Source organism: Ahaetulla prasina, chromosome 4, assembly GCF_028640845.1.
Source record: "Ahaetulla prasina isolate Xishuangbanna chromosome 4, ASM2864084v1, whole genome shotgun sequence".
In the NCBI taxonomy this organism is placed as follows: Eukaryota; Metazoa; Chordata; class Lepidosauria; order Squamata; family Colubridae; genus Ahaetulla; species Ahaetulla prasina.
The window spans coordinates 11,800,286-11,812,435 of record NC_080542.1 but is presented as its reverse complement, the minus strand read 5'-3'; the positions used below and the strand labels follow the sequence as shown (position 1 = coordinate 11,812,435).

Sequence of the window (12,150 nt, the reverse complement as noted above, 5' to 3'; positions counted from 1 at the left end):
CTTCCTTCCTTCTTTCTTTCCTGCCTTCCTCCCACTTTTCCGTCTTGCCTGTTTCTTCCCACCTCCTCTCTTCTCTCCCTCACTCCATCCCTCTTCCTTCCTTCCTTCCTTCCTTCCCACTTTTCTTCCTTCCTCCTTCCTCTTCTTCCCATCTCCTCCCTCTCTTTCCTCCCTCACCCATCCCTCTCTTTCTTTCCTTCCTTCCTTCCTTCCCACTTTTCTTCCTTCCTCCTTCCTCTTTCTTCCCATCACCCTCCCTCTCTTTCCCTCCCTCACTCCATCCCTCTCTTTCCATCCTTCCATCCTTCCTTCCTTCCCACTTTTTCTTCCTTCCTCCTTCCTTTTTCTTCCCATCTCCCTCCCTCTCTTTCCCTCCCTCATTCCATCCCTCTCTTTCCATCCTTCCATCCTTCCTTCCTTCCTTCTTTCTTTCCTGCCTTCCTCCCACTTTTCCGTCTTGCCTGTTTCTTCCCACCTCCCTCTCTTTCTCTCCCTCCCTCCCTCCCTTTCTGTCTCTCCCTTCCCTTCCTCTCCCTTTTCAACCCTCCTTCCCACTTTTCCTTTTTTCCCTCCCTCCTCCTTTTCCTTCCTTCCTTCCTTCCTTCCTTCCTTCCTTCCTTCCTTCCTTCCTTCCTTCCTTCCTTCCTTCCTTCCTTCCTTTAACGCCCCACCACCAAGTCATGCCCACAGAACCAGTAGTAACAAATTTTACATTTCACCCCTGAACATAATCTATTAATGTGCAAAAAAGGAACAAGAGTAACCCGCCTTTCTCACGCTGAGCAGGAAACACAAAACTAATGATCATGCACAATCACTATTTCAGCTTTCATTTTATATTACATCTGTTCCTCTCATGGTCATCTCAGCCTTGGCTTTCAAGAAATCAAAATCTAATCTCAACAGACGTAGCTGGATTAAAATTAAAGGTTGGGAAAAGGGGATGCAGATATTTCTCCTCATTCTTCAGTCCCAACTATCTGCCCTTACTTGTAACAAAACATAACAATCTTGGAGTCCTGGTGGACAACCATTTAGATATGAGCCAGCAGTGTGCAGCAGCTGCCAAAAAAGCTAACACAGTTCTGGGCTGCATAAACAGAGGGAAATCAAGACCACATTCTTCCTTTTTTCCTTTCATCCATCAATCTGTCACGACTTACAAGCTAAGAGAATATAAAACCAAAGAGATAAATCAGGTGTCAGCATTCCAGAAAAAAACCCCTCCTGCAGGAAAGACTCAGAAACCAGCATCTTTCAAAGTTTTTTTACTAGCATAGGTAAACTGGAACAGTTGGATGAAAACCGAAACTGGGGTTTCCGGTTCGTCCCTCAGTAATACAAACCCCAAAATCTCCACCCTCATGAACCCCTCTGCCAGTCACATGCTCCAATCCTCAACCGTCCCATGTCGAAGCATCACTCCAGCCACTCCTTCTCCAGATGCGAACCCAGCCTGACCTTGACCGGCAGAAAAATGTTATTATGTCTAATCATCCCTTGCGCTACCACCCTCCTCCCCTTCTTTCCCACAGAGGAGAATTGTGGCAGCGTATAGAAGCCTTCGGCCTAGTTCGGCTTCCAAAGCTGACATCAGGGGTGTCAAACTGGATTTGTTTGAGAGCCGGATCAGCATTGCAGTTCTCCTGGGAGAGGACGGCGGGGACTGGGGTGGAGATGGGACGGACGCCTCCTGCAGCACTTTACCCACGAAAATGGGGCATGGGGGGGACTGTACACCCCCCGCACCTCATTTTCAGCCTCCATGGCCTCCTGCTGCATTCTGCCGACCGAAAATGGGCCAAAAACATGCCCCTGGTGCAGCCCGTTTTTGGCTAGAAGAATGCTGCTGGAGGCCATGGAGGCCGAAAATGGGCCGTGCACCCCGTTTTTTGCGGGGGTGGTGGTGGTGTTGGCCCATTTTTTGGCAGCAGAGGCACTGCGGTCCAGTCCTTTGATATTCCCAGGCTGGCCCCGCGGGCTGAATATAAGCACTTTATGGGTTGGATCCGGCCCGTGGGCTTTGAATTTGACACCCCTGATATAGATACTCTAAAACAGCGATCACCAACTGGTGGTCTGTGGACCACTGGTGGTCCATGAGAAAATTTTGGTGGTCCACAGAAAAATTATTTGCATTTTTTATATTGCACTAAATCAGGGGTTCCTCAAACTACTGCCCCGGGACAGATACATGCAATGAACGTTTGTGTTGCTGCAGAGAGTCTCCCCCTTTGAGGTTTTTTGTGTGGATTGGAGGGGAACAGAAATTCCGACTTGGGTCTGCTTCAGCCTCCTGGTGCAGGGGGGCTTTGGGTGAAGGCTGGAGGGAAGTACCGTTGGTGGCAAAGAGCCGGAGGACCTTGTTCCAGTGGGACTGCATCATGGCCTGGAACTGGCTGACCATCTCAGCCCGCTGAGCCTCCAGGCACATGTACTTGTCCTTGCACTCCCGCAGGTCTTCCCTCTGCTTGGAAAGCCTATGCTCGTAGTCCTCAGTGAGGTGCTTCTACTGAGCCTCCTTCTCGGTCAGATCCAATTTGAACTGAGCTGTTTTGCCAACTCTTTCTCATGGTGGCTGCTTAGCTCCAAAAACTGCTTCCTGTTGGGGTCCTAAGGAGCCCGGGTGGGGAGGCGAGGAGTGGCTGGGAGGGGAGGGGCAAGTAGAGGCGCCTCTCGATGTGAGTGACATCGAGTTGGCCACGCCCACCCAGTCACATGACCACCTAGCCATGCCCGCCCACCCAGTCATATTAGTGGTCCGTGGGATTTAAAATTATGAATTTAGTGGTCTCTGAGGTCCGAAAGGTTGGGGACCCCTGCTCTAAAAAGAGAAACAACCAAGCCAAATACTGACAAACCAAAACATCCATCCATCCCCCTTTCTAATCCGAGGCCTAGCAGAAAAGGTTGCTCTTGCTGGCAGGGTTTTATTGAGACCACCTGTAACACCTAACTCAAGTTACAGGTTTGTTCTGCCCCCCAGTCCCAATGTTCTGTTTCCCTCCCCCAATACTCCCAAGAAAGAGTCAGTCAAAGGCCTCCTCTTCTTCTTTATTACATAGATAAATGTCCTGGCCACGTCTACCCATGGGCCTGCCAAGTTTCTGGAGATAACGAGGAAATTATAGATAAGGCCAGAATTACTCACGAATATATTCTTCCCTCCATTGATACAGTTTGCCTGCGCAAATTCATTGCTTTGTCCAAGACAAAAACCCAGGAAGTCCCACCTCTTATTTATAGTCTCTGCAGATGTCACTGCATGACCATCATTCCTTGGCTTTATCCCAATGCTGCTTCTGCTGCGCGCGCCGGTCACGTCTGCGCAGTCTTGCATCACTCCAAAACTGTTCTTGGAGCGTTGCCAAATCAGAAGAAGGCTCGAGAGAATCAGGCCTTGCCAGCCCCTCCTCCTCCCTTTGAGTGGGTGCCAGGGAGGGAGAGGGCCCAAAAGAAGCAAGGCTTGCCTCACTCTTCTCCCTCACTTTCTGAATCATCCCATCCGAGTCCAGGAGTCCGGGTCCAGGAACCTGGGTCACAACACCCAAAGAGTCGATCGTCTCCTTATCGACCCCCACACACATTCAGCTTCTTTCTCCTGCAGATCCTCCCACTTTCACCGCCAGTGCTTTGCGCTGGACCTCGCTGCGGATCTTGCCGTCGCTGGTGGCCTTCCCCCATAAGTTTCAAGATGAAATCATCGAGATGGGCGTGGACGGGCGCAGAATTGATAGGACCATGATTGTGCGGCATGGCTACAGCTTCCTGATCGACGCCCACTTCATCAGCATCACAGTACCGATTGGAGCCGTGGGAGGAATCACAGAGGTCAGTGCTGGGCGCAGAGGTCCTTTCTAATGGTGGGTTTCAATTTTTTTTTTACTACCGCTTCTGTGGGTGTGGCTTGATGGGCGTGGCTTGGTGGGCATGGCCGGGGAAAGATACTGTAAAATCTCCATTCCCACCCCACTCCAAGGGAAGGATACTGTAAAATCTCCATTCCCTCCCTAATCCAGGGGGAGGTTACTGCAAAATCTCCATTTCAAGAGGCAGAGAATAGATGGGGGCGGGTCCAGTGAGAATTTTTACTACCAGTTTTCCGAACTATTCAAAATTTCTGCTACTGGTTCTCCAGAACTGGTCAGAATCTGTGGAAACCCACCTCTGGTCCTTTCCCTGGGGGATGGACGCTAGCCTTTTGGACAAGTTGTCCCAAAGGCGCTTTTTCAAAAGGCAACTGGACTTTTTCCCCCCTGAAAGATGTTTTGCTTCTCATCCAAGAAACTTAGGAAGGAGGGGAAGGAGGGACGGAGGGGAGGAAGGAAGGAAGGAAGAGGGGAGGGGAGGGGGGAAAGGAGGAAGAAAGGGAGGGAGGAAGTAAGAAAGAGAAGGAAGGAAGGAAAGGGAAGGAGGAAAGGAAAGGAGTAAGAAATGGAGGGAGGAAGGAAAGGGAAGGGAGGGAGGAAGAAAGAGAGGGAGGGAGGAAGAAAGGAAGGAAGTAAAAAGGGAAGGGAAAGAAAGGAAAGGAAAGGAGGAGGAAAGTGAGGCAGGAAGGAAGGAAAGGAAGGGAAGGGGGAAAGGAGGAAGAAAAGGAGGGAGGAAGTAAGAAAGGGAAGGAAGGAATGGGAAGGAGGAAGGGAAAGTAAAGGGGGAAGAAAGGGAGGAGGAGGAAGGAAGGAAGGAGGAAGGAGGAAGAAAGGGAGGGAGTAAGAAAAGAAGGAAGTAAAAAGGGAAGGGAAAGAAGGGAAAATGAAGGGGAGGGGAGGGGCAGGAAAGAAGGAGGGAGGAAGGAGGAGGGAGGAAGGAAGGAAGAGAAGGAGAAGGAAGGAAAGAAGGAGGGAGGACAGGAAGGAAGGAAGGAAGGATGGAAGGGAGGGAGAAGGAAGGAAGGAAGGAAGGAAGGAAGGAAGGAAGGAAGATAAAGAAGGAAGCAAGGAAGGAAGGAAGGATGGAAGGGAGGGAGATAAGGAAGGAAGGGAGATAAGGAAGGAAGGAAGGAAGGAAGGAAGGAAGGAAGGAAAGAAAGAAAGAAAGAAAGAAAGAAAGAAGGGAGGAAGGGAGGGAGAGAAGGAAGGGAAGGAAGGAAGGAAGGGAGGGAGAGAAGGAAGGGAAGGAAGGAAGGAAGGAAGGAAGGAAGGAAGGAAGGAAGGAAGGAAGGAAGGAAGGAAGGAAGGAAGGAAGGAAGGAAGGAGCAAACGTCTTGGAGCTTCAAGTCCAGTTGCCTTTAATAAAAGCACCTTTGGGACAACCATGATCTGGATGGCCGAGAATCTCCACAGACTTTCAGACAAGAGAATAGACAAGGGACACAGAATGGATGAGGTCGGTCTGTTTCTTTCCAGAGTGACGTGATCAACAATCGTTACGGCACCACATATACCATCAAACTCCTCCTGGACCGCAGGTGGCGAGGAGATGAAAGTGACCAGACCCGTCACCGTATCTTCAAGTCTATCCGCACCCCCTTTGCCCCCCAGATACCGGTGCTCACTGACAGTAAGTTTTGGTATCACACCCGGCTTTTCCTAACTGAGTAGAGCAGGCTTTGGAAGACACCTGGTGGAACACGAGTGTTCTGACCCAGCTCCCCAAACCCTCTGTAGTTGAAGCAATGATTCCTTTATTAGGAGCGCCAGCAGCCCCCGCAAAGTTTCTCTTTCACCTCAGGATAACAAGTCTGTTGTCTGCCACACCTATTCATCTCCGCCCCCTGCTTTGTACCTCCATAGCTAGAGTGGACCTTCACTAACAGCCGTAGCTTTTCCGTCCCAGGGATCAGCCCACAGATTTCCACTGCTCTCCTCTCCTCTGCCTTCTACGCATCCGCACGTCAGGCACTGCACCCAGCTGTTCCTCCTCTTCCTCATCAGCCACCTCCAGACCTGGGGGTTGTTGACTCTCCATCTGAAGGCTGGCAGATGGCCCAGGCTCCGCCTCTCTCTCTCTCTGTGCCAGCTCTATTCCCTCTTCCCCATGGAGCTCTCAGGTTTCCTTAATGCCCTGATTCCCACACCGCCTCCTCATTTGATTTGGCTGCTGGAGGGGCTGGTGGCCGACAGGCTACAACACTCAGCAATGGAAATTTGGGGCTCAGTTGTGGTCGTAAGTTGAGGATTGCCTGTATTTACAATTCTCCGCGGACACATCTATAGAAGGAGATCTCTCAGGAATACTGTTACCCTAACTGCATCAGGAAAATTGTCGTAGATGTAGATTCCTCCAGCTGAAATAGCCCTTAGACTTACTGTATATACTGCCTCACAGTGCTTTCACAGCCCTCTCTAAGCAGTTTACAGAGTCAGTCTATCGCCCCCAACAATCTGGGTCCTCATTTTACCCACCTCGGAAGGACGGAAGGCTGAGTCAGCCTTGAGCCCGGTGAGATTTGCGCTGCCAAACTGCCGGCAGTCAGCAGAAGTAGCCTGCGGTACTGCACTCTAACCACTGCTCCACCACAGCTCTAAAACTTCCGTTTCTCCTTAGACACGATTCCAGAGAGAGGCTACTTCGATGTCACCATAGGGAACTTCCTTGCTGATGTGGAGCTGACTGCCATTATGATAGGCGGCAAGCTCTTATCGCCACCGGAAATCAAAGGACACGGCTGCACCCTGGAGGAAGTCCCCAATGCCGATCACACCCGAGTTTTCATTCTCAAGGTCCCGTTCTCCAACCCTCTGGTGGAACAGAAGGTAAGAAGGGGGAAATTCAGGGGTGAAATGCTCCCAGTTCGGATCGGATCGCCCGATCCGGTAGCGATGGCAGTGGGTGGTTTAGAGAACCGGTAGCAAAAATCCCTGCCCCACCCCCCGCAATGCCCAGCTGAGCCACGCATCATCAGAGGTTTTTTTTTTTAATTTTTAAAAGTATTTTTTCTTCAGCCGAAAAAATGCTCTTAAAAGTAAAAAAAAAAGCACTCTGATGATTGCGCGGCTCAGCTGGGATCGTCAGAGCCTTTTAAAACCTCTTCCGCCAAAGAGCTTCTAGAAAAAATGCTTTGAAAGGGTTCTGACAATCCCAGCTGAGCCGCGCGATCATCAAAGGCTTTTTTTTTTACTTTTAAAAGCATTTTTTCGGCCAAACAAAAAAACCTCTGATGTTCGCGCGTTTCAGCTGGGCATGCGGGGAGGAAAAAGGGGGGCCAGGGAACCACCCGCCACCATCGCTACCGGATCAGGCGATCCGGTCCGAACCGGGAGCATTTCACCCCTGCTTTTTAGGCTGTCTGTGTCCCAGGCTTGGTTGAGTCTTGCTGGGTGATGTAATCCCAGGTGCTATGCAGTGAGTAGAGGGCTAATCCTATCATGTCCTGAGGCCCATGTCTTAATCCCATCACCCTGGAGCTGAAGGCAGGGGCAGGGAGCCTGTCTTTAAAAGATGTTTCTCCTTTTCTCATCCAGGGAAATATAATATTCTGCCTTTTTGATGTTTCCTAGAATATTTCATTCTTCTAAGCGGGGGTGGGTGGGTGCTAACTTTCTACACCCCCATACCAATGGCAATGTTAGACTCAGTTGTGGTTGTAAGTAGAGGACTTCCTGTATTCCTTCAGCCAAAGTAGACTGGTTTCTTTGAGGATTGCCGCAAGTTGAGAACAGAAGGAATTGATAATTTAAATGCTTTTAGCAGGGGAATTCCTACACGTCAATGAGTTTGTGTACCTAAAGAACTTTTTTCTCTTGTAGTATCTATATGGCAACTTCAGGAAATACACTTTGCATCTCGAATATACGTTTTTCCTGCCCCTGAAGGGCAAGTCGTTCACTCATCCTGGAGTCATTGAATGTGAAGTCGCTGATGTAGGTGAGTCTGCTTGGCCAAACTGCTCCGGATTCCGGAGTGCTTAAAAGTCGTCAACATCCAATTAATTCAGGGTTGGGGAACGATAGCCCTTTTATGAGTTGTGGACTTCAACACCCAGAATTCCTGAGCCCGCCATGCTGACCCAGGAATTCTGGGAGTTGAAATCTGCAAGTCATAAAGGGGCCATGGTGGCCCAGGAATTCTGGGAGCTGAAGTCCGCGAGTCATGAAGGCGCCATGGTGCCCCAGGAATTCTGGGAATTGAAGTCCGCAAGTCATGAAGGGACCATGGTGGCCCAGGAATTCTGGGAGCTGAAGTCCGCAAGTCATGAAGGGACCATGGTGGCCCAGGAATTCTGGGAGCTGAAGTCCGCAAGTCATAAAGAGGACCATTGTTCCTCACCTTTGAATTTGGTGGTCTTTTTGGGCAAGGATGGGAGACACCCTATAGCTTCAGAAGAAAAACTTCTGATTTTCCCAGTTCTAAACGTTTCTTCTTTCATCTTCCCGGCGTTATCATGGTCATGGATCCTGTGAAGTTGGGAGAGAGAAACAAACAGTGGAAACGAGGGAATTATTTTTTTAAACTCCTTCCCTGACAACAAAGATATTTCAATATTTGCAATATTTAACTCCATCTCACCTGTGAACGGGAAAAATTGGTGTCCTAGCCCCACCTGTGTGACATGAATCCATACATTTCAATATCCACTGTTGGAAAAAAAACGTCCAGGTCCGGGTGGAAATAAAATGGAAAGAAACTTGGTTTATTGATGAAGCAGAACCACCAGTAGCATGTGGTTCTGGGACAGCCAACAAAATGGAGTTGAGAGTGGGCAGGTTTTGTACCTTCTGGATCTCTATGGGTTCATGTAGGGGTCATGGCTGGCTCTATAGATGAGGGGAAATGCAAGTCCTAGGTGTTTCTTTGAGCTAATCTTGCCAACCGTTGTCTTATTGCTTATGGTAGTTTCTGTCTGACTCAGTCTTTCTGAACGGATTACCAAATCTGCATTTCTAAAAGCTGGCCTCGTTATCAAAATGATATTGGGGCTGCCCGACTGCCATTTCAGAAAGAAAAGGAGAGAGGAGTAGAAGGAGGGAAGAAAGTAGGTAGGAAAGAGTAGAGAAGGAGGAGGGGAATAAGAAGGTTAGATAGGGTGGAAGAAGGGAGGAGTGAAGAAGGAGGAGAGGAAGTAGTAAAGTGAAGGAGATGAAGGATGGGAAAGTAGTAGAGGGTAGAGAGGGAGGTTGTGAAGAAAGGAAGTGGCAGTCGGGCAGGCCTGTATCAGTAATAAATAAAAATTAGGGATTAATGATGGATAATAGTTTGTACATAAATATGATGTTGGAAAATGGAAATAAAAATTATTAAAAAAATAAAAATAAAAGCTGGCCTCGTCAGTTTCTGCTTGAGGCAAGGAGACTGCGGCTGGTTTCTTGCTCCCTTAAGATTTTTGTTCTCCTCCATTTCTCCTTTAGGCGAAATATTCTATCCTGCCTTTTTAATATTCCCCAAAATATTTCATTCTCTAGGTGTTGTGACCCAGGCCCCAGTGGGTACTAGGAAAATTTGGCTGTGTAAAAACAAACAAACTTTATTCGAACAGCTGAGAATTACTTCATTCTCAGTGTAGTTCAACTAAATTAAAGCAAATTCCTCCCAACACAAATTCCTCAGTCCTATCGCAAACCTTGGTCCAATTAGGCAAACTGCCAAAGGCCTTTCTTGGCAAAAGTTCAGAAGACACCGATACACAATAAATGCAAGAAGACGAAGCTATCAACGTTGTTTTCTGGCAAAGCCCAAATGCCGTTGCTGGTCTTTTAAGCCTTATGGAAGGGCCAAACATCTCTTGGCCCTACTTCTGAGTCGTCCTCTTTGCTTGAGCTGCTCTTGCCTTCTGGCAGCTCTTCTCATGTGTGCATTAGGAACAGGCTCCACCTTTTCCTCTGCCTCACTATTGTCAGCCTATGGAGGCTCTGGAGTCCACACCTCACTCCCCGATGGCCCTGGCCCCACCTCAGCCTCCGATGCAGAGCCCTTATCAAGGCCTTTCCCAGGCTCTAGGACTGGCCCACGCTCTTCCTCAGCCTCATCACTGTCCGACTCCATTGCCAGTTCCGCAGGCTGCTGGCGGACCACAACACTAGGAGGGTGTATGGGTGCTGAGTTTCTACACCAATTGTCTACTGTGGTTCTCCTTCAGCCTCAAAACACTGTGTATTTCCTGGCCATCAAACATTATCCATTCTGGTCTATATTTTATGGCAGGCGTCTCCAAACTTAGCAACTTTAAGACTTGTGGACTTCAACTCCACATGGCTCGTTGGGGAATTCTGGGAGTTGAAGCCCACAAGTCTTAAAGTTGCCAAATTTGGAGAGCCCTGTTTTATGGGAACCAGACCGCCCTGCCCTGTTCATCAGAGCCAAAAAATCAATCAATCAATCAATCAATCCTGAAATCAAATAAAATCTTCAACCTTTCTATTTTCCTTCTTGTGTCTGATTGCTCCTGTTGTCCAGTTCTTCCAGTGTTCAAGGGCTTCTGCGAAGGAGGACAGATTGGCGTGATGATGACGCGCGGAAATCTGGATCGCTACTGGATTCCTTACGTGGGTAGCCTTCAGCTGACAAACGAACTCGCAGTATCGCAGAACTACACCGTTCAAGATGATGGCAGCTACTTTTACCTGTCGGTGCCATTTTTGGCTAGTGGCTTGATGTACGAGGTGTGTTGGAAATAGACACTTGAGGCAGGAATTCTGGTTAAAGGAAGTTGTCAAGCACAAGTATAGAATATAGAACAGGGATAGTCAACCTTTTTACACCTGCCGCCCATTTTTGTATCTCTGTTAGTAGTAAAATTTTCTTTTTTTTTTTATTGTAAAAGTTTTACATAATTTTAACAAATATCTCCCCTCCTTCCCCCTCCCCCCTCCCCCAACCTCCCCCGTTCCCCCTCCCCTCTTCTCCCCCCAAGACTTCCCAGAGCAAAATACAGGGTATAACAAACATCTAACAATCATAAGCTAAACATATGCTAACTATCCATAAACTCTCATCCTCCCCTAGGACCTTAACTCTCCTTTTACATACAGAGAAATATAAATATAATTCTTGCAGTCTGTTCATTCAAAAGCTAGTTGATATTTCTTGGTCCGGTATTTAGTTTGAATGACTATATTCAAAGTAGTAAAATTTTCTAACCGCCCTCCGCTTCCACAGTAATGCGCTGTGTATCGTCGTCTGCGCATGCCTCTCACGTATCGTGGATTGGGTTTTGCGGGGGGGACGCCGGCTATCAGCTCTGCTTGTCTGTTACAGCTGGATGGTGTATGTGGAGATGTGTGAGATATTCTGTGACGAGGCTCGTTTGTTTATGGTCGCACTATAGCGCCATTTAGTTTCACTTACATAACATGAACGAAACTTATGCGCGGGCGATACAAATAGTATATTTTTAGCAATTTAAATTGTCACGGGGAATTTTATGAAAACCTAATGAAAATGTTTTTAAATAATACTATGAAATTTTTTTTTAAAGTCAATTAAATTAAAAAAAAGGAAAGTGCTTCAGTATCGGACAAAACTCCTACCGCCTACCATGAAAGCTGGAACACCCACTAGTGGGCGCTAGGGACCAACTTGACTACCACTGATATAGAATAACAGAGTTGGAAGGGACCTTTGAGGTCTTCTAGTCCAACCCCCAGCTTAGGCAGGAAACCCTACACCACTTCAGACACATGGTTATTCAATCGCTTCTTAAAAACTTCTAGTGTTGGAGCATTTGCAACTTCTAGAGGCAGGTTGCTCTACTGATTAATTTTTCTATCTGCCTGGAAATTTCTCCTTAGTTCTAAGTTGCTTCTCTCCTTGATTAGTTTCCACCCATTGCTTCTTGTCCTGCCCTCAGGTGCTTTGGAGAATAGATTGATTCCACTTCTTTGTGGCAGCTCCTGAGATATTGGAACACTGCAATCATGTCACCCCTAGTCCTTCTTTTCAGTAAACTAGACATACCGAGTTCCTGCAACCGTTCTTCATATGTTTTAGTCTCCAATCCAGTGGTGGGTTGCTCCCAGTTCAGTCCGGTTCTTGCGAACCAGTAGTAGAAGCGGTGGGAGGCTCTGCCCACCCACCTGGACGTCATCATGGACAATCTGCGCATTTGCAGAAGCATGCATGCGCATGCTTCCATTGCAAGCGCGAGCATGGGCTCCCATTGCAAACCGGTAGTAAAGGTAAGTCGAACCCACCCCTGCTCCAGTCCCCTAATCAAGTAGATTGTGAAGGAAGGCTACAGCAAAGATGTTTGTTTCCTTTGATCCTGTAGATGAC

At 48.2% G+C, this 12,150-nt stretch overlaps 1 protein-coding gene across 1 annotated transcript in view; it reads left to right on the top strand.

The window, feature by feature from the left end:
- The window catches only part of LOC131197906 (uncharacterized), a 43,744-nt gene that overhangs the window by 14,959 nt on the left and 16,635 nt on the right, over positions 1-12,150 (top strand). Inside the window, exons 8-12 of the mRNA XM_058182409.1 lie at positions 3,608-3,831; positions 5,346-5,499; positions 6,487-6,695; positions 7,689-7,806; positions 10,333-10,538. Coding sequence (XP_058038392.1) covers positions 3,608-3,831; positions 5,346-5,499; positions 6,487-6,695; positions 7,689-7,806; positions 10,333-10,538 — 911 coding nt within the window. The remainder of the gene's footprint in view (positions 1-3,607; positions 3,832-5,345; positions 5,500-6,486; positions 6,696-7,688; positions 7,807-10,332; positions 10,539-12,150) is intronic.